Source organism: Durotheca rogersii (assembly GCF_024521655.1).
Source record: "Durotheca rogersii strain YMJ 92031201 chromosome Unknown GGS23scaffold_6, whole genome shotgun sequence".
NCBI lineage: Eukaryota > Fungi > Ascomycota > Sordariomycetes > Xylariales > Xylariaceae > Durotheca > Durotheca rogersii.
In genome coordinates, this window is record NW_026251237.1 from 1,407,952 (window position 1) to 1,428,261 (window position 20,310).

A 20,310-nucleotide genomic window follows, 5' to 3' on the forward strand; every position below is an offset into this window, starting at 1 on the left:
ATAGGCTCGGCATTTCCCTAACCATCCGCGCGTAGGCCCCCCCTCCCCCCCCCGATCAGCGCTGCACCGTGCTCCGGCGCCGGTGGGGACGGAGGACGGGATTGGGCGCAGCGAGTAAGTGGGCACGTAGCGGATATGCGGCCGTGTGAGCACATGCTTTCGCGGGTTGTTTCCCAGGTCGAACGATACCGAGACTGGAGAGGAGGGGTAGGGGGGAGGAAGCACAGGCAGTTTGGAGTAGGTAGATCGTAGAGAGAAGCGGCCAATCTAGTTCAAGCCCCACCGCTCGATCTCGCGCGTAGCCAGGCCCTCCCACTTCGCAATCAGCGGGTGCTGGCCGGCTACGTCGCTCAAGGCGACGGCGACGGCGCTGTCGGCGCCCTCGCGCGGCGTCACGCTGTACCTCCAGCTGCCGTCGGGGGTCCAGTACTCCTCGGCGAAGACGGCGTCGGTGGTCAGCTCGGCGGCCGCGTCCGCGAGGAGGCGCTCGGCGGCGGCGGCGGCGGCGTCGGCGAGGGGACCGCCCCGGCCCCCGCCCCTCCCTCGCAGCGCCGCGGCGATGCCCTCGAGCAGGCCGAGGACGCGGCCGGCGCGCAGCCCGACGTGGGCGCCCAGCTCGAAGCCGCCGTCGAAGCCGCCCTGGATGCTGCCCGCCTTGCCGGCGGCGATGCCGTCGCGGTACCCCTCCGTCGCGTGCCGGGCCCGGAGCCTCCTCGCGTCGAGCGACATGGCGCCGCCGTCGTCCTCGGCTTCCTCCCGGCGCGCCGCCTCGGCCTCGGCCTCCTCCCGAGCAGCACGCCGCGGCGGCCCCGCGCCGCGATCGTAAGCTTCGTCGCCGTCACCGAGGGGGTCGAAGTAGGGGGAGATGGCGGGGCCCATCTCTTACGTGTTGTCGCACGGTGCGGGAGAGCGAGAGTGAGCGAGAGAGGGATGGCGGTTTCGATGACGTCGCACAGGCAAGGGCGAGCGGGTTGGTGGGAGACGCTACAGCAGAATGGACCGACGGTCGCCGCTCTGCTGCGGTTCTAGGGCTGGCCCGGCCGTTCGGCGAGTTCTGGGCGTGCGTGCGCTTGCACGCCGGCAACGCCTACATCAGCGTCCGCCGCGATGGTTGGCTGGCTGGTGGTTTGGTTGGGGCCGGGCAGAGAGGCGTGCGCGTACGCGTAGGTATGTATTATGTGCGGTGTGTTGTAAGCCTGGCGGTTAGTGGTGTGTGTCGAATGGCCGGGGGGGGATTAAAAAAATAAAAAAAAATAAAAAAAATCATGTGAAGGTGGGGTGGAGGGGAGGGGAGGGCAGAGAGAGGCGAGGATGGAGAAGGGGTCGTGAATTTGGTGGCCGGGAAGGAGGGAAACGGAGGAGTGGCGAACCCGCCGCTGCGGATTGGGTAGCGACGTCCGGCGTTGTTGTTGGAGCGTACTAAGATAAGCTGCTTACTTTGGGTAGGTACTCACGGGGATTAGGCTAGGTACTTGCGAGGTTACCTACTACCTCCCAGTTTAAGGTACCTAACGCACCTAATCTTCCGTGCTTTTCGTAGGTAACGAAGGCAAAGACGTCTCAAGACACCTTAGGTAGGTACCTCCTCTACATCTAGGTGCGTAGGTACCTAGTTAGGTACCTATATTACTACAAGTCCCTCGCACGCCTCCAAATGCGAGGCAGGAGAGGCACGTCGGCTGCAGAACGCTGCCTTACGATGGCGTCTCACCAGCGGCGTACGTGTTGCATCTTTACTATTCCTCCCCAACGTCCCCGGCTTGCCCGACCTGGCGTGGTGAGTGAGTGAGTGAGTGAGCCTCGGCTCGGGCTGGCACAGGAAGATTGTCGCTGGCCCCTAACCGCCACACGCATCACGTAGGTATGTGCCTAGCAGGGGTTTCCGACATACCTTACCTACTATACACACATACATACCTACCTACGTACTCATATACTATACATTGCCTTGATATTACCACCCACGTACGCAGCGTGTGTCGACGTGCATACCTAGATAAGACCTACCAAGGCAGCTCTCGCTGGCGATCGGACTGGTCACGGTTTGGTTCCCGGCGCGCGCACGCATACCTACCCACCTACTCAAGGCAGCCCTGCTCCATAGGTTACGTAGATGTGAGTATGAAAACACGATACAGGTGCACTTATGAGCATATCCAGGCATGGGTTGCCGACAAGGGTGTTGTTTATCGCATGCGCAGGTAGGTATCTCGCGTGCCGAGAGATGTGGGGACGGACCCCGGCCGATTTCACCGCGCGTCTGGACGAAACGCCAACCCCCAGCCCACACAAACCCGCACACCCTCCGCCTCGGCTGGGCAAGAGAAGGAGAAAGAAAAGGGGGGAAAAGATGGGCAAGGCGGGCTTATCGAAACTCCCATGCCGCCATATAGCAACTTCAGCACGGCAAGGTTAGACGCTAAGCGTCGTAGTAATATTAACCTATATTACACCTTGGGTGCCTAGATAGACAACATCGAGATCTAGGAGGTACCTAATGGGAGAGGGGAGGGGAGGGGAGGCAGACGCACAGCAGCAGCAGCACTTGGTGGACGGGCATTTTCAGCCCTCCCTTCGGCGTCAGGAAATCCTGCGTTATCTCGCCTGTATCTCTCCACGGCCTCCCGTTGCTTGGTGACTTTCCCTACGGATTACCTGGGCAGCATAATACCTATCCTAGGGCAGGTCGGTACCCTTGTAAGCACACGGCCCTGGGGGCTTGGCTGGGGGGATCGGCGGGGTCATCCCGTGCCAGCGGATAAGGGTCCGTCGCACGCCCAGGTCCAGGCCCACGCGCGGGATCGATTAGCGGTGGGAGAAAGAGAGAGAGTGCCCTGGCCTCGCCTCGCTCGCTCTCTCGAATGTACGTGTAGGCATATGCCTGCTCTGCACATCACTACCAGGTAGGGGAGCCATGTATGTAGGTAGTATGTATGTGCTCATATGTGTGTAGAGTTGAGGTCGCGCAGAGGGTAGCTGTCAGAACAGACGGGGGGCAGGCCGGAGCACGCATATATTGCCCGCGCATCGCGCGCACATGTAGCATCGTCATGCACACACACAGACGCCCGCACCGACATCAGCACAGCCTGCGCAGTGTGTGCGGGCAGGGAAATGGGGTTGGCTATCATCTGTATTACGTCCTATGCCTCTTCCTTAGGTTCGTTGGGCCGTAGAATCAAAAGAGCCACAACCCCAACTCCCCCTCTCCCTCGCTCAATCATTCTTTTTTTCCTGTTCTCTCTCTCTCTCTTCTCCTCCTCCCCCTTCTCCTTTTTATTTTTCCCTTTTCTCTTTTTTTTTTAATGTGACCCGCGCTACGCTTATTGAGGCAGGGTCACGGCGTCACGAGCGTCGCTGGCTCTTCCCCGCCGCCGCCACACACACCGCCAAGTCTCGCGAGACGAAAAAAGAAGCCTGCACACGGGATCACCTTCTCCATAGCACCGAGGCGAGGGAGTGCTTCGGGATAGAGTGGTCGCTCAGAGGGAGAGATAGAGAGAGAGATAGACGAAAGTCCCGTCTCAGTACGTAGTATGGCTTGGCTTAGCCCCAGGTCGGTAAATTGCGGAGTTCATGTCTCAGCGGTTCATCTACCTACCTATATCCGAGGTAAGAACTACGCGTAGGCGTAAGGCGCAGGCAGGCAGGTAGGTAGGTAGGTTGCCTAAGAGGTAGGTAGATAGGCGTAGGCATACCGCGCACACACCAGTTAGGTATACGGAAGCAGAAGCAGAAGTAGGTATGTGTGCGGGTAAGACGACGAGGGCGGGAGCGCGCCAGGAAGGGCGAACGGCTTCGGGCTGCCGTCGGCTACGGGCCACCAATACAGACAACAAGCTCTGGCCAGACGCTGCTGGTGTCTCTCCGCCAACGATAATAATAGCAAATGAAAAATAATAATACGCTATCGTTCTTAGGTACCTACCCCATTTCCGCCACCCCGACCCGAGTTATCTCCCTACACCTCTGCTGGGCACATGCCCGGAAATGCTAGCATGGAAGCCAGTCTTGTCTGGTACGGGGAGAGAGCATAGGTAGCTCGAATTGAGCGAGCCCGTGCTCGCCACCTACCTACCTACCTCCCCGATGCTACCACCCCCAGCTTAGGTATAATATAAGACAAATATACCTAATATCCCGCTGGCTCTACCTACCTACATCATCGTCATCATTTGGGGACGGCGATGCTCATCGTCATCCTGCTGCTATTCCTTCTTCTCCTCCCCACCCTTTTTCTCTTCTCCTTTGTTGTTGCAAGTCCGGCTGCCTAGAAGTGCCACGCGCTACTTGATAGGCCGATAAGGATACGCACATACCTACATGCGCAGGTAGCAGCCTTGATGGAATGTCCTGGGAGCGAGCGAGCAAGGGGGATGCTGTTCGCGTACATGATGTATTCTATGGATGATGTAGGTATATGGATGGATGTTAGTTATGGATATAGGTGTATGTGTGCATGTAGGCTTATAGTCGATCCAATCACGAGTTACGCTTATTGCAGGCCTCTTTTTTTTTTTTTCTCTCTCTCTCTCTCCTTCCCACCCACGACGCGATACGATCCGCCAATTTGCTCGCCTCCCCCCGTAATTCCTACCTCCCTACCTCCAATGTCGCGTCGGTATACCATGTCCGTCTCCGTCTCTCCATCTCTCCATCTCCCCATCTCCCCACGTCGCAGCCGACGACAGAAGTCTGGAAGGGTCGGAAGGGGACGGAGGCGAGAGCCAAAGGAGGGGGGGCGCGCGAACAACACGCTGACCCGGCTCGCTCTTTGCTGTTTGCGGATATCCTACGCGGTCGCCCGTCTCTCCCCTCCCCCCCTACGCAGCCATGCTCACCTTAGCGTACCGACAGTGCCGTCCAGTAGGGCAGATAATAACACGTCGAGAGACCCCCGGACGAGGAGGGGGAGGGGGGAGGGGGGGGCGTAAGTATGCGACTCGACGGTCCCCCCCCCTCCAAGCCTAACCCCCCGACCTGCTCTAGCACACGCACGTAGCTGACTGGTCGGCTGACGATAAGACTCTAACTGCATACACATACACATATTCGCGCAAGGGCAGGGGGCGAGTGGAACGCAGCGCGGCCGCCCCGTTTTCACGGGATACCGCGTACATTCACACATGCCATTGCTCGCTCGCTCGCTCGCTGCTCGCTTCCACACCTTCACACGCACGTCTTCGAAGCCGAACCGTTCCATTCGAGATTCCGGAACGCAATAGTATACACTAGCTAGGCCCCAATTGCGCTACCCTTCTCGCCCAGCGGTGAAAACCCTTCTCCCGCAGGTAACCGCATAGCGAGAGAATCCCCCGACTAGAGAGGATCGTGATGAGAAATAGTACGGTGGATCATACGAGTTATGCACTCTCGGTATCCTCCCTCTCTACCTACCCACCCGGTCCCGCCCGTCCGTGCCGTCGCTTTCCCGGTGCCCCCTCGGAACGCCACCTTTAGAATAGAAAACTGAGAATACACAGAGAAGCCGTCCGCTCCATAATCGATTAGGCTACGCTTTCCCCCCCCTATTGGATTGCGTGCTACGCGTGTGGTAGTCATGTCATTAACATCGAGCTATACGAGAGTAGCTCCCATTTCCCATTTCCCATTTCCCATTGCCCTTTTTTTTGGTCCTTTCTCTTTAACCCCCCCTAGATGATACCGTAATGTTCGAAAGAGAACAAGAACAGTAAGAAGAATAGAAGAATAGAAATGTGCCCGTCATTACGCTTGGATATTTGGCATCCTTGGTTTGTTTACTCGACGACCGCAACGTCGTGATAGTCGTCCTGCTGCTCCCCATAATGGACCGGGTTAAGCTTGAGGAAGCGGAGGCTGGCGATGCTGCCGACGCTGCTCTGGCTCGACCTGCGGCGGGCCGCGTAGTTTAGCCTCGTGCTCTGGGCGGTAGGGTAGGTAGCAGAGGTGGCGGGAGCTAGCGACAGGAACCGCTGAGGCTGTGGGTTGGCGGCAGCAACGTCGTGGTAGTCGTCCTGACGCTCCCCGTAGTGGACTGGGTTGAGCTTGAGGAAGCGGGGGCTGGCGATGCTGCTGGCGCTGCTGTCGACGCTGGTCTGGCTCGGGCTACGGCGGATCCCTTGGTTCGGCTTCGCATTCTGAGTAGTGGGGTAGGAAGCAGAGGTGGCGGGAGCCAGCGGCAGGAACTGCAGGGGCTGGGCCTCGCGGACATGTTGAGCAATGCTCTGGTTGCTGGAAGACATCTTGGTTGTTGGGTAGGTGGTAGCGTTGATGGCAGAAGTGGTCCGGAGGTTGGTGTCCGTATATTGGGATAGAGGGGGGGAATGGGGGAGGGAGATGGAGCTCGGTAGGTTTGTGATAAAAGTTTCAAGCGCTTCGAAGGGTCCGGGGGGTTGAAGAGAAAGATTGGCTTTGTCTGTCTTGTCGGTCGGAGTTGAAGGAAGAACAATGAGGGAGGAGCAGGTCTCGATCGAGGAGGGATGCGTCCTTTATAGGTATACGGACGATGGCTAGCCCCGGCGGAGGGCGAATCTGCCAAGGGCCTGCCCCCCCCCACACACCCGCATCTACACCACACACCTGTCCCCGTAAACCCAACACGAAATGCTAGACCAGTCAGTGCCACCGGCGCCTTGCGGGGTTTCTCGTGAGTCGCCAAGGCAATAAGGAATACTTTTTTTCTAGGTTTGAAATATTTCGTCTATGCCACGGAGCGCGGGATGGCTCCGGAGATGGCCATCCTGCCGCAACATCCCACGAGACACAAGACTCCCCTCCTCGAGCCACGGAGGGGAACAGACCGGGACCAGGGCTGGCTCTCATCTTCGCGCCCTGCCTCTCTCGTTCTCCCTCTCTCCTCGTCTCTCTCTCTCTCTCGCTTTCTCTCTCGCTCGCCCGCGTTTTGCCTCTCTGATTGGGAACGTGCAAGTGCACCTGGACCGCTTCCGCAGACATGGCGACGCAGCGCCGGCCGCTTATGAGCCCGTAACACAATAGCAGGGAGCAAGGAGGATCGCGCACCCACACGTGGGTGCCCAATTGGCAGCGAATACGCCAAGCGCACTTGTGCAGTCGGGTAGAGGTCAATCGAGCACAGCACAGCACAGGAGAAGCACGCAAAGGCGGACTGCCCTGTGCTATCTTATGTCCACGCTCTCTCCGCTTCTCTGCCCTTCCATCTCTGCCTCCCTCCCACATGCGCGCACACGCACACCCCTTCCCCCCTTCTCCCCCGCCCTCTCTTCCAACTCGGGGTCGACCCAACTCCGATCGAGAGGATTTATAAGCTGTCGGTATCTGCGCCCGTGACCCGTGACCTGTGACCGTGCGCTTCCGTCGACGCGTACTGTACGTACTCTCCAGAAATGGTGTGCATGCTGTCAGACGCCTGGGAGGTGGCCCGTCGCCGCTCCTATCGCCGCACCTCCACGTGCTGAGGCTCCGAATCGCCCGTCCCGCGGGATATCGAGAGAAGAGGAAAAAGTGTGGAGAAGAGCGACGCGGCTCCGTTCGCCTTTTAAGTAAAATAGCAACGACACCCGGTCGGCCCGGAGCATCGCGGAGGCGCCGCGGACAGAACCGCGCTGCGCTCGGAGGCTGCTGACCCTGCCATTGGGCGGGCCAAGCCACTAACGGGATTGTTCGGAGAGGTCCTATAGGAGCACTCCCGCTGCTCCCTCTGCCCTCTGCGCGCTGGGGATATCGGGCATCGTGTATATTTTCGGTCGACAAACCCGTCGAGGACTGTGTCGTGTTTGGGAGTAGAGTCGCTTTGTCTGCTTTACGAGCGGTGCGGAAAGCATAGGGCAAGGAGAGGAAGAAGAAGAAGAAGAAGAACCAAAAAGACAGACACACGCGAGGACACGCGATATCGCTGTAATGCATATTCTCATAAACGCATAGAACACTTACCCTTGTATGCATACATGCGTGTATGCTTTTAAATGTAAATATGTATTAAAGCATCATGGTCCAACCAGTAGGTATCGTGTAACAGGGGTTAAAGATAGGGGTAGGTAGGTGCCTCCTATAGCAAACATCCACATCGTGGACATCCACCAGAGAAGGGCGCGTCACTACCACCCTCGCCATACGATCTATGATGCCTCTTTTAGCTCTTTCTAAGCACGCGTACTTGCTAGAAGGCGCTTTGGTCGGAAGGCCTTGACGCTAGAGCTGTTGTTCGCAACCCCCTACCCACGCCCTAAGTCGACGGAAAGTGGTTCCAGCGTGGTGGATGCTCGACTGCCCGCCAAGTCAAACTCAGTGACGGTTGATTGCTATCGCTAGTCAAAACGGTTCTTCTGCCCCTCCAGGAAACGTGTCTCTTTGCGTATTCGTGGGAGCAATGCGGTATCCTGGTCTACGTGCGCCTGTGTCTATTGACAATGGCGGATTGGGCACTGTAAGCAGATGAAGCGACGTCCAAGTGTACGTGTCCAAGAAATTACACGGTGAATCAATGCATCTTGACGTTGTCTCATTTCCCTTTACGCTGTAAACTATTTGCAACTCTAAAGCTATGCTTCCAGGTATATTTACAAATGATTGCCTCTTCCGTACTCTCCTGTTTAATCATTTCTCTCTCTTTCCGTGTCTGCCCGGCTCTCGTTTGGTAGGAAACTATATGTAGGCTATGCTAACGTACCCTCCATGGCCCGCCACGAAATTGGCGTCCGTTGGTACAACCGGGTCAAGTTGAAGACGTGTCATCTTTAACGAAAGTTCCTGGCCCAGGTGAGCGTCATTCACACATGGGGATTGATGACCACACCACTCGGACCATGGGACGGACAATGTAATCACAGAAGATAACATCGGAAAAAAAGAGACAGGAACAAGGTCACCCCCCGCTGCCCTAAGCTATTTTGCCTTATCACTTTAGGTTTGCTTTGAAGGAGTAGATACATCGGCGATCTCCTTGCTGGTAACGGTGGAACTTCTGCGGAACTATCTAACGGTAGAGCTTAGAGCGACTAGGTGATCAAGACCGAACCACTCAGAGGGACCCGTAAGCGACAACGCGTCCCCAAGAGCCGTCGACTGTTCCCGGTATGGTACTGAGGAACACGAGTGGCGACGATGTCTAATACCGGATATCGCAGGACTGCAGAGGCATCCGCGCATATGGTTTTTCCATCACAAATCAATGTTCGTCGACGGTCTAAGAAATTGTCGTCACACTATCGGTTAGAGGCTTCCCTGCCTCTGAGCGCCATACTGACGCCTGTCAGGCCAGGTGGGCCGGGACTTATTGTCGTCGTTGGTGGTACTAGGTGGATGAAGGATCATAGGCCGACTAGCTATGCGGTATTTCAGCCAAAAGCTCCTGCGCATAGGACTTGGTATCTCCTTGGAGCGATAGCGGTGAGCCAGTCAATGAGATGTGAAACTGTGAGGAACGGCGACTTGGGTACGTAAACAGGTCCCTAAAACTTGAATTTTAGAGTCCTTGAGCTATACATGCCCTTCTAGGGAAGGTGGACGCCAACATCCCGCGATAGGGGCGTCAGGGGGACGGCGGAAACATATTAGGTAGTATCTACCGCTTGCGCTGATGGAAGAAGGAGGTGTGACCGATACAACTTAATGGTAGAGGGAAGACATTGTTGGGACTTATTCTAAGCCGTAGAGGCAAAATCTCCCCTAGTCTTAATGTATCGCTATGTTGCTCCGTACTGCTGTACTGCCGATCAAGGTCCCGAGGGGGGAGGCTTGGAGGTCTTGCGGAACTCAACTGATGAACGCGTCATCATCGCAGCGTATTCCTTCAAGGCCGCAGATAACATGCTCCGGAATGGCCTCGTCTGATTTTGGGATCATCCAGGTGCGAATAGCTACTTTAATACCAGTGGTGCCGGCACTCGAGCCGTCGAGGCCATCAAGGGCGGTCATCAGTCGACCGCAACGGTGTACCAACGACATGTCAACCGCTACCGCCGTTTTTTGCTCTTTAACGGCCCGCCTAGGTGCCGACTAGACGCAGGGGTCAAGATTCTTGACCGTCCACCGCATGGCGAAAGCTCGTCAGCAAAGGGTAGCTAGAAAGATTCAGGCCGAGATCAGTAGTAAAACCGAGAAGAATACCTCCTTAAAGGCTAGGGAATTGTCAAAGTTGTTGGTTACTAGCGTAAAAAGACGGCCCTGGCTCTTGTTCAGGCTTTCTGGCCTCGTGATTTGGGCAAGCCATATTAGCATACCATTACTCCGCACCTCATAGCAGTTCCTCTTGGTACATGCGTATACCTGTGTTGATCGTTGAGTGCTGGGTATTGGACAGTGGCGCACACTTCTCCTTCGGTATTGCCCCCGTGTAGAGGCTTAGAGCTTTGTTGAACAACAGGGCCACGCCGACGGCACAATATCCCGCTTTCGAAGCGGAATCAAGTGGCCAAGTTCGCCTCGTACTCGAATTCAAGACTGTCCCTCGAGATAACGAACTCCGAGTTCATACCATGACCTGATGGCAAATGCAACCATACCCGGTGCTAGGGTACACAATAAGCAGCGCGCTTATTCGGCCGCGCGGCGTAACCGTTGGTGAGCTTCTCATGCCTTCGCGCGCCCAACCGCTACCGGGCCCGAGAGACAGAGGCGCTCGAGCGATTTCCCGATACGGAATCAGAAAAGGAAATTCGACTGATGTCTCCTGGGGAGAACGCGGGTCGGTGATACGTCTCGTTGGATGCCATTTGGGGGGGGACCTTGTCGCGTCGAAGCTCTGATACTACGCGATCCTGGCATGTCAGGAGCGCGAGCACAAGCGCTGGAGGAGCCTGCTCGCCTTCCTTGTTGCCATATTGGTCGGTGAAATCAAGGATCCTGTTGGGATACCCTCCTCTAACCACGGTAGAGTCCCGGTTGGGGAGTGGCAACATGGCGAGTGCGAAGCTCATCCGATCGCTCCTGGGCCTCACATGAGTCGCCTTCGGGTGAGGTGATTAAACACGGCGGAGCTAATTAGACCGTCCATGCTCATCTCACACGAGTTTGGGACGGTCATATGCTAGAAGCTAGACTCGAGGGTTGGTTTGGTGAGCGACGGAAGGGGGTAGCTCGCCTTCCACCGGAACATGAATGCTAGTCGCCACCACCTCTCCAAGTCGAACATGGAGGAGACAAAACCGAACTAATGGCATTGGTCTACGATGCTCCTCGATGTTAGCTCGGTCTCTAGCGCCTCTCTCAGGGTGTTTTTACGGGTGTATAGAAGTCATCCGCTATTACGGCTGAGTTCAGTCTCCAGAAACCATCCCAGGCAGGGGGAGGGTTTTCTAGAGCTCGAGGAATCACTTGACGTGGGGCTCCTGTGAGTCAGAAGAATTCGACTGTTGGAGGCAACACACGAAGGCCGCTGGTCGAGATGGGCCGCTTCTCTGGCCGCGATTTCTAGAGGCAGCCAAGGTACGCCCACAAAGGGGAAGGGGGGGATGGCCGCATGAATGGGCCGTAAGGCTGTCTGGAAGATGTTGGCGGCCGTATTCTATGGCCACCTAATACCGATTCTTCAACTCATCTCTAGCCTGTCCCTAAAGATAGAGGGACAAGCCGTCGTCGTATAACGACGCTAGAATAAATGATTCAGTAGATTGTCAACTTCTAGGTTTGCGGCATTGTATGCTGGCGGGGCTCTACCTGATACCTGGCCCCCTCTCGTTGCGGCGTAGGCTGACCCTTCTGATTGGGATGTAGCGTCCACATTATCGAGGTATGCGAAAGCCCTTAAAACAGTAGCGGTGCCAGGTAAGGCTACTTTGCACCGCGATATAGTCAGGTTCGTCCTAGTAGTGAAGGGATACCCCCCCCCCGGCGTTGGTGGGGTTGAATCCGTGGTTGTACACCCACTGGGCGAGTAACCAACAACGTCGGGATTCAAAGAGGCGGGAGTTCTCGCAGCCCAGGTTCAAGTTGATTGAGCGATGCCGAGCTGGGTCAATTTTATGTGCCATATATCCGCGGTGAACTTCAGGTTGTTCCTTGCATTGTGCGGGAGGTTGCTGCACCCGCCTAGGGTACGTCGTTATTGAGGATTAAACGGTGGACCCATGTACCGCCTCTCTCAAGATTACCTGTCTCCTCTGTGCAACCATAGCTGAGGATGTTGGGCGCAAGAACTAAAGGCCTGTCTCCCGCTCTACGCCATCCTGGCGGATGAAGATATACGGTAGCCGGGCCGGGCCATTCGGCTAGCCAGGGAGGTATATGTATGGTACCATATAGCACGGTGCCGGCGTGTGAAGCAGGAAGCAACGCAGCTAGCCTCTCACCCACGACGGAGAGGGAGGCAGGGTCTGCAAACCCGTCCCAACCGGCCAAGCCGAGATAGGTATGAGTAGAGGCCAGAGACGACAAGAACCCTGCAGCCCCCCCATCCCCGCCGGAAGAAGGGGGCAGTTGGCCGCGGCGTCAAGAAACGTTCTGGAACTGCATCTTACGAACGGCACGCCTCTGGCGAAAGCGAGCGGGAGGAGAGTTATTCTCTGCGCGGAGGGAAAGGTTGGCAGACGGGGAACAGCAGTGTCGCAGCGTGCAGCTTGCAGACTGCCAGGTCCGGGTGTGCGAGCTGGATAAGCGAATACGTACTCTGAGGTGCTCTTCCGGTAGGCAACGCAGCTCCGGCAGGGAGCAGGAAGCAGGGAAACGGGACGTCAAGTTTTTGAAATTCCGCTGCACGTGGGTTCCCGCGCGCGTCGGGTATTTTCTCTCTCCCTCTCTCTCCTCTCTCTCCTCTGTCTCCTCTTCCATCGGCTCTGCTGCAATCTACCTTTTCTCATGCTACAAGCCGTGGGAAGCCATTGTTTGTGCCGTGGCTCCGACCTATGGCGATGCGGGCTCGACGCTGGGTGGTAAAACTGGAGGGTGGGAGCAGAGGTTGGGTTCTGGAGAGGGGCCTGCGGCGCTGTTTCTTAGTCGTCTCCTAGCTCTCCGAACGATTTCAGCCTTTCTGCTGCGCAGTATTGGGTCGCTCGGCCGGTCCGGTTCCTCTCGCTCTGGAATCGATCCCGCTAGGGCCAGTCCTTTCGCAGCTGGCCCGCCCAAGGCAAGGCCGGTAAGCCTTTTCGATCGCGTTGACGCCCCAGATGCTAAGTGATGAATTGACCCCATTCCAGCCCTCCAAGGCATAAGACCGACCGCACTAAACACCGTCTACTATCGCATCCCACCTTGACTTAGGCACGTACGCAGGTACCTAAGTGGCAGGGTGGGCGTGCTTGCCCCGGATGGATCTGTACCTAACCTAAGGCCGGTCCCTTGCTAGACCCGCACGACATAGCACAGGGCAGGTGGTACCCCAAGGTACCTACCTGTAGGCAGGTATATTCACAATCACTCCGTTAAAGGTAGGTACCTACCTACCTACCACCTTCGGTATCTCAATTACTACTAGGAGGTAGGTACTTACGGCAGATCCCCTCGTGGGTAGGTAGGTGGGTAGGTAGGTAGGTCGTACCTTAGGTACATTCTAGGGCACGCGCGGTTAGGCAGGTTCCCATGATGGATCAACTTTGATAGGTCTGGATTATGGATTACATTACCGCCTCGTTGCCCGCGCGCGACAGACAGACAGACAGACAGACAGACAGATGAGCGTGTATATACCGGCAGGCTTCGATAGAAGAGGTGTGTATTGCCAGGTAAGAGGACCAGGGAGACAGGTAATACCTCTGCTTTATCATGAATAGAGCCACGCTACCCGGCCAGGATCCATCCTTGCCTGTACCACCGCCCGATGTACTGAATCTATTCCCCCTACCTACATCACACGTTAACACACACACTCTCTCTCTCATTCCCACATACACCAACCTCCGCTGGTACCCCTTCGCTAGGGGCCACGGGTGCTGGAAAGATAGGTAAGTAGGTATGTATTACTTCGACAATTTTGACACATGCGGTAGACCTTCGGTGCCTACATTTCAGACGTTGGTCCCAACAGAAAGGAATCGAATACACCGCCTTGGGCTGTTTGGGCTATTTCTCTTAATTCTATTTTTCTTGAATTTCTGCTTTTTTTTTTCCTTCTCCTTTCCTTTTCCTTTCCTTCCACCTTCTTGCCCCTTTTGTCCAACCGGTGTTTTTCTACTCTCCTGTGGTAAAGGCAGGAAATTTCGTGTTTCCGTCTTCTTCTCCTCTGCCATTGTTCGTCTTCGCCACGACCCACCCACCCGGTGCCTCGACGTTGGAACAGACCAAGCAAGCAGATCGGGATCCGTTACATTGTCCGTCCACATCCACACACACACCCACGCACACATACATACATACACATACACACGCGCACTGAGAGGGATGGACGATTAAGTACGTAGCTCCTCGTCGCGAACAGGTCCCGCCGGCCTCGAGCTTCCTCAGTTCGGTAGCTGCCGTCGAGTCTACAGGACCTGGCATGCGCCGCGACCCCTCGAGCTCAAGCCCGGAGCTGGTTCGTGAGCTTCTAGGGGATATCGTGCCGGTGCTATTGTTGGATACGCGAGGTTGCCCGACCTCCAGTGGTGATGTGGTGACACACGATAGCAACCGGTATAATGCTGAGATCAACGCAGCCAACGGCTACAACGACGAGGACAAACAAACGCAATATATTCGGGATCATCGCATTCCCTGTCCGTTGATTTGCAGGAACCGTGTCAGACGTATATTTCTTTTTCCTCCATACCTACGCAGGGGCTGTCGTCTCCATTCCAATTGCCTAATTGGATTGGCTGGATGGTGAGAACGCCTTCAAACTACACCGGACGTCGACTATAACGCACCCCTAGCCTCCCAACTAGCCCGAACCGGCTCCTTTCTCGTTATTTCCCTCATCTGGCTGCTCTTCTGACTTGATCGGGACGCCGCAATACCCCTGCTCCGTGTCTATGTTACCCGAGCCTAGTGGAATTGGCCCCCCTTCCACCCCCCCCCCCCCCCTCTTCCCCTCGACCCTGGGTGGTGTAAGTGCCAGGGATAGCAATCAAAGAAGATCTAGTACTTACTATATGACGTCCATCTTTATGTCCAATAACTTGTTCCTAGGACGGCTTCCTAACCCCAAGTTCTCCGTCGACTGGCCGGTGTGTTGCCTACTGCTGGAGAAGCACGCAAGTCCGCAGCCGCACACCCGGCGCCCCAACCGCAGTCGTTCATAGTACACTTTCCCCTTCACTATAAGTCGTCTCGTCGACTTGATACATGTTGGCCCCAAGAGGGGCACCTCCATAATGGTCGGATGACGGTTACTACTTGTCTTCACACACCACCTGTTATTCTAGTCAACGAGGATAGGAAATTTTCTTTCTACCAACAGGGGACTGCTAGTCGTGGCGGCGAAGACTTCGAGGAAGTCAGCCTCGAGTGACGGTAACAAACAACGGAGCTAACATACATCCGTCTTCTCTCCTCTATCGAGGGCGGCCCATCAGCCAACTGACAACATATAAATTCTACGCTCCCACCCGCTACGATATGCACATCCATTCTTCATCCTCATCACCATCATCACCATCATCACACACTTCACTCCATATCCTCTTCGGACTACTCGAGTACAGCTCTAGCTACAAGCCATCGCCTACCCCACCAGCTTCCTGCTTGACACCCCTCGAGGCCGCTTCCCTAGACGACAAACATACATACCGACGGTCGAACGAATTCGATCCCGGCTCGATCCACAAGTAAGTTTCCTTGACCCCGTCGCGAACAGGCCTCGGACTAAGAATTTAGCAGCACCAGAGAGCTCCTTAGAACTCGAAATACCCAGCCATGTGTAAGATCTGGTATATCAAGTACTCGTGCGGGTGCACGGTCCGCCAGGATGCTCCTTGTGCGGAAACCCCCAACACCCTCGGAACCTGCTCCAGAGGACTCGAGGAGAAAGATGTCGAGAACGATGGGCCGTGTGATTACCACGCTTAACAGAAGGCAAGTATAGAGAGGCGCATATCCGGCCGCGATCGCCGTTGCTCATCCTTGGCTAACTTGCTCCTCTGTCTAGGAACAACCCATCACGGTCCATTCGAGGCATGGCCTAAAGGCAGGAATGATTGGCGGATGCGGGTATAAGATGGAAGAGCATCCTGCGAGCGATCGCATATATACCTCGGGTTTTCCACCGCAATGGTTTTCTTAAGCTCTCGTCAAGATCTGGCCTGGAGCCAGCGCTTGTTGGGTATCACGCGCACACGAACAGCAGACACGTACATACACCAACCCTCCATCTCTCTCGTTCTTTCTCTTTCTCTCTGTCTCTCTCATCTCCAAAAGCTTTTAGAACGGTGGACGGGTCCTGTCATTTCTTTGGTTGGATATCTAATTTGATTCGGAGCTCACGACATGACAGTGGGCAGGCTCTTAGGATATAACGGGGTACCGTCGCTGGGCGTCTCGCGGGTAGGGGTTATTTTCAGACAGGCCTTGATCTTACTTCAATATCATTTCTTCTCTCCTACCTTTTTTTTTTTGTGGCTCGGGTTTATTCCGTCTTGTTGCGGCGACCTCTAGCAAGCTTTCGCCGACATGCGCGTCGAATGGTATTGGCAGAGCGACGGCCAGCGACATGTCGTCAAGCTGCGGCCGTAAAACGTGACACCGCACCACCTAGCATACGGGAAGCAGGTATGACACGGCCACACCCGCGGTCAGAGGCATCTATCCGAGAGTATAGGTAATCAATGCAAGGCAGGGGGGTTCGTGTCGTTGCACCCAGCAGCGTGAAGGGAAGCCTTGTCATCCATGTCGGTTGGGTTGCAATGCGCGTAGAACCATCCACCAACACGTCGCCGTCGAGAGAGGACCAACAGCCTACTACTGCACATGGGAAGAGGGAAGACCGACGTTAGGAAGAGAAGGCGCCGCATTGGAAGAATCCTAGCGTTGCTCTGTACGGATCGAATTGCAGACAACAGGATACCACTCGCATTCGTAGCACATCATGTGATGCCTGTAGGCGGAGAGAGAGGGCCTGGGTGCGAGGAGAAAGGGGGTAAAGGCGAGAGGAGAGGAGGGAGAAGCCGGGTAAGATTGGTGGTTGATTGATTACCTAACCTAGTCGAAATGAGAGGTCAGGAAGGCAGCTGCCCAGACCTAGAACCCAAAGGGGTACATGCCTCATGCATATGGACGTATTTGGCGATCTACCTGCCCCCCTTAGGACCTTAGGATGGGGGGAGGAGGTACCTGCCTGCGTGCCTTACCTTACAGGGATTGGTTTATATAAACTTTTTAAGGGGTCCCTCCTTGCCTTGCCTTAGGTACCTAGGTACGTACGGCCGGCCCACCTACCTTCCGTTGCGCTGATGGAGCTGTGTGTGTACCTATGGTAGGTATATTACTAGGTACCTAGGTAGGTAGGAGGTACCTTAGGTAGGCAGGTAGGTTAGGCAGGTACCTCGCTGCCCCCCCCCTCCGATACCCACCTGGACCCTAGGTACCTCTAGTGGAGCGTACGGGCACCTACTTACCCCTGAGAGGTACCGATGGCAGGAGGTGTAGGCACTTGATACACCCATTGAAGTCGTTCCATAGGTAGGTAGGTAGTGCCTGCCTTCGGTGCATGTCGATGCCTGATGAGCGGCAAGGTGGGAGGTACCTGCCTACCTGCCCAGGTGGTTCTAAGGCAGGTGGTCAGGGTCAGTACCTACTGCCGTACGCACTTTACTCAGGCAATAAGCCCACGAGAAAAGAGACGCCGGAGGCACCTAAGTAAAATTATCCATCTCTCTACCTGAGATCCGGGCTCGCAGGAGGGCGTCCCCTGGAGGCAGGCCGCCCGGTCACATCTCATTTCTTCCCGTCCCTATCGGCGTCTCTTCCAACGCGTCTCCGTTCCAGGTTGTTCTTGGGCTGCCTTGACTTGCATCCCCCACACGTCGATTCCCATGTGCGGTAGCACATGCAGGGCCATTCCTAGTGGAGAGAGGGCACCGAAATAAGCAGGGAGGGTTGTAACCTGGTTATATTGTCCGAATCGACCTATGGTGGCTCGGTACGCCACGTTCGCGCACCTGTGTTAATCTACGTCTAATAGAACGACCCTCGCTCATTGCGGTTGGCGAACCAATCGAAGCGCGACGCCGCCACCAAGTCCCGTGCTGCGCGCCTGCGAGTACCTGCACATGGCTCTGCCCGAGAGCGCGCCCTCACCTTTCGGTCCGAGAGCGCTGCAGGTATAGTCTCCCATCGCGATAGCGGCTTTGTGCCGCCTTTCCTTCGATTCCATCGCGTAGGTAGTCAGCGAGGTGGGGGCCCAGGCCAACACTCCTTCGCCTGGCTGTCTGTCTGGCTGCTCGAGGGCGCACGATTGCGAGGGTGCGCGTTGGCCCGTTTGGGCGGCCCGGTCCCGGCAGATACGACACCCGTCATATTCTCTTAGCATACACCGTCGGATTACACGACAGTTTACGAGTTTTTAGTCCGCTCCAAGGCAGCCGTCTGTCTTCCTCCCTCCCTTATCCTGTCCGACCCCCTCTCCTCCCCTTCTCCTATCTTGTTGCCAACGATCCCCCTGCGTTGCCCAGATGGGTCCTGAGGCTGTTGCTGCTTCCCATGCAACCTGCTAATACTATGCATTCGAAAGCTAGGGCTTGGACGAGAACGGGGTGGAAAGCTGCGTCTACGGGCCCAACTAGCGGGATGCGCTTACCGAGTGATGCGAAAATGCCGAACCAACAGCTTATGGCCACCGTCTCGCACCGTCGGACGAGCCGACCCAGCATGAACCAGACCCGCAAATCAACAGCTGACGAGTACTGGTCACTCCCCCCGTCTCCTAAATGCTCCTCCGCGATCACATGGGTCTACGCAACCACATTCGTGTATCCTGCGGGAGAAGTAGGTCCTGCTCTTCCACTGCTTCCTCCGGCTTCGAGGAAGAGGAGGGGGCGGGGTCGGGGGATGGGGTCGAAAATACCAGCCTCAAAATCAGCACTGCGCCGATGAAGCGACGGAGAAGCCTGCGCAATGGCGGAGGTGAGATGTTCCCACCCTTCCACATTTCCGAGCCACATAAGCTTAGCATAGGAAGGGGGAGAGTTGCAGTCTGTGTGACAAACACAAAAGCGGGTATGAAATCGTGAATAATGCCTTGCCGTTATAGATCGGCCGAAGCGGGTTGCTTGTCAAACCGGTCAACTCACCGTTGAAAGGCTACCTAGGTATTGTCAGTACCCTTGCGTCTAGCATCGCCTCACGCGCAACCCCTTGCAGCTTCGAGTCATCAATCTACCTGCACACGTAACTGGACGGCGGCTAGGGCGTCAGAGCTACTAATGAGATTGCGAGAGGCGGCTAAGAGACCCCCCCAAGGCGTCTCTAGCGCCAACATCGGGCGACAGGGGAAGAAGGGAGCCTAGTGGGAGAGGGGCGTTAGACGCGCGTGGGCTGCCTTCTTCCTTTTTGTTCAACCTCGCCCTGGCTTTGGTTGTTCCCTGTATCTTGTCATATCTACACATCAACCTTCTCAACGCCATCGTTTCTGAAGGCACCTTTCTAGTCACGGATTGGCCGCGCCGTAAGTACTAAGCAGGTATGTGAAGTCGCATTAGGCCTCCCCTCTAATTTTGAGCCTGTCGGACACGTCTTGTCGGCGTGGAACTCGATACCGCTTAGGACGCCCAACAAGCAACTCGACCGAGTGAGTATCGAACTTTTTTCTTTCCGGGTCTGTCTGAGTCGTCGCGCGCAGTTGCAGGGGTTGGGGAGAGGAGCGGAGTTGCACAAACGCATGAAGCGCCCCTAGCTTGATTGACCAACCTAGGAAGAGGCAGCAGCTTTCAGAGATGGTCATGGTCCACGCTTGTCAACCTCATCGTTTACCTACCAACGAGGTACCATGCCGCGCCGACCTGGGCTTACCGTGCTCGTGACGCGAGATGTGCAGCAGGATCTCGGGCCACAAAAAAAGGCCCGTAGCCTACGAAACCCTTTCTCCTCGCGGATCGCTTCGTCACCTGTACTAGGTCGTCTTCGATGGCTTCTTCCCGTGCTCACCACGCGCTACCTACGTCTTGATCGTCGATGATACCGTAGCGCACCATCTGTGGAGGCGATCGTAGCATACCGCCTAACCGCAACCGCAAGCTGAAACCACCCCGATGCTCAGTTCTGCGTAACGTCGAACGCAAGAGAATGCTGCATGCTTCAGCCGACTTGACGGAGCATATCGGATAGTCCTCTTAACGTTTAGCTCACATCCGAGGTTACACCGATGCTTTAGGCTCGCCGCCGAGCTACGAGCACCCCTTATTCCCCCATACTCTCGAGAAAGAAGCCCGCTCGACCTATTTTTATACCCTCGTCGACTTTAACTGCGGACCATCTCGATGCACGCGTACCAGACCCGAAAGCCGCTAT

At 56.0% G+C, this 20,310-nt stretch overlaps 4 protein-coding genes across 4 annotated transcripts; 1 reads left to right on the plus strand and 3 right to left on the minus strand.

The window, feature by feature from the left end:
• Positions 1 to 267: 267 nt before the first annotated feature.
• On the minus strand, positions 268 to 879 carry GGS23DRAFT_595508 (uncharacterized protein; the record flags this gene model as incomplete). The annotated part of the gene is made up of 1 exon (XM_051518321.1): positions 268 to 879. One exon carries the CDS (start codon positions 877 to 879, stop codon positions 268 to 270), a length of 612 nt encoding a protein of 203 aa, XP_051373524.1.
• A 4,442-nt stretch (positions 880 to 5,321) lies between these two features.
• On the minus strand, positions 5,322 to 6,477 carry GGS23DRAFT_561931 (uncharacterized protein). Its single transcript, XM_051515987.1, has one exon. The coding sequence runs from the start codon at positions 6,222 to 6,224 to the stop codon at positions 5,760 to 5,762; it is 465 nt and encodes a 154-aa protein (XP_051373525.1). The 5' UTR covers positions 6,225 to 6,477; the 3' UTR covers positions 5,322 to 5,759.
• Positions 6,478 to 7,880, minus strand: GGS23DRAFT_561932 (uncharacterized protein). The gene has a single exon (XM_051515988.1). The coding sequence runs from the start codon at positions 7,864 to 7,866 to the stop codon at positions 6,598 to 6,600; it is 1,269 nt and encodes a 422-aa protein (XP_051373526.1). The 5' UTR covers positions 7,867 to 7,880; the 3' UTR covers positions 6,478 to 6,597.
• A 7,843-nt stretch (positions 7,881 to 15,723) lies between these two features.
• On the plus strand, positions 15,724 to 16,539 carry GGS23DRAFT_595510 (uncharacterized protein; the record flags this gene model as incomplete). Its single annotated transcript, XM_051518322.1, has 2 exons — positions 15,724 to 15,840; positions 16,462 to 16,539. The coding sequence occupies 2 exons, from the start codon at positions 15,724 to 15,726 to the stop codon at positions 16,537 to 16,539; spliced, it is 195 nt and encodes a 64-aa protein (XP_051373527.1).
• Positions 16,540 to 20,310: the final 3,771 nt, after the last annotated feature.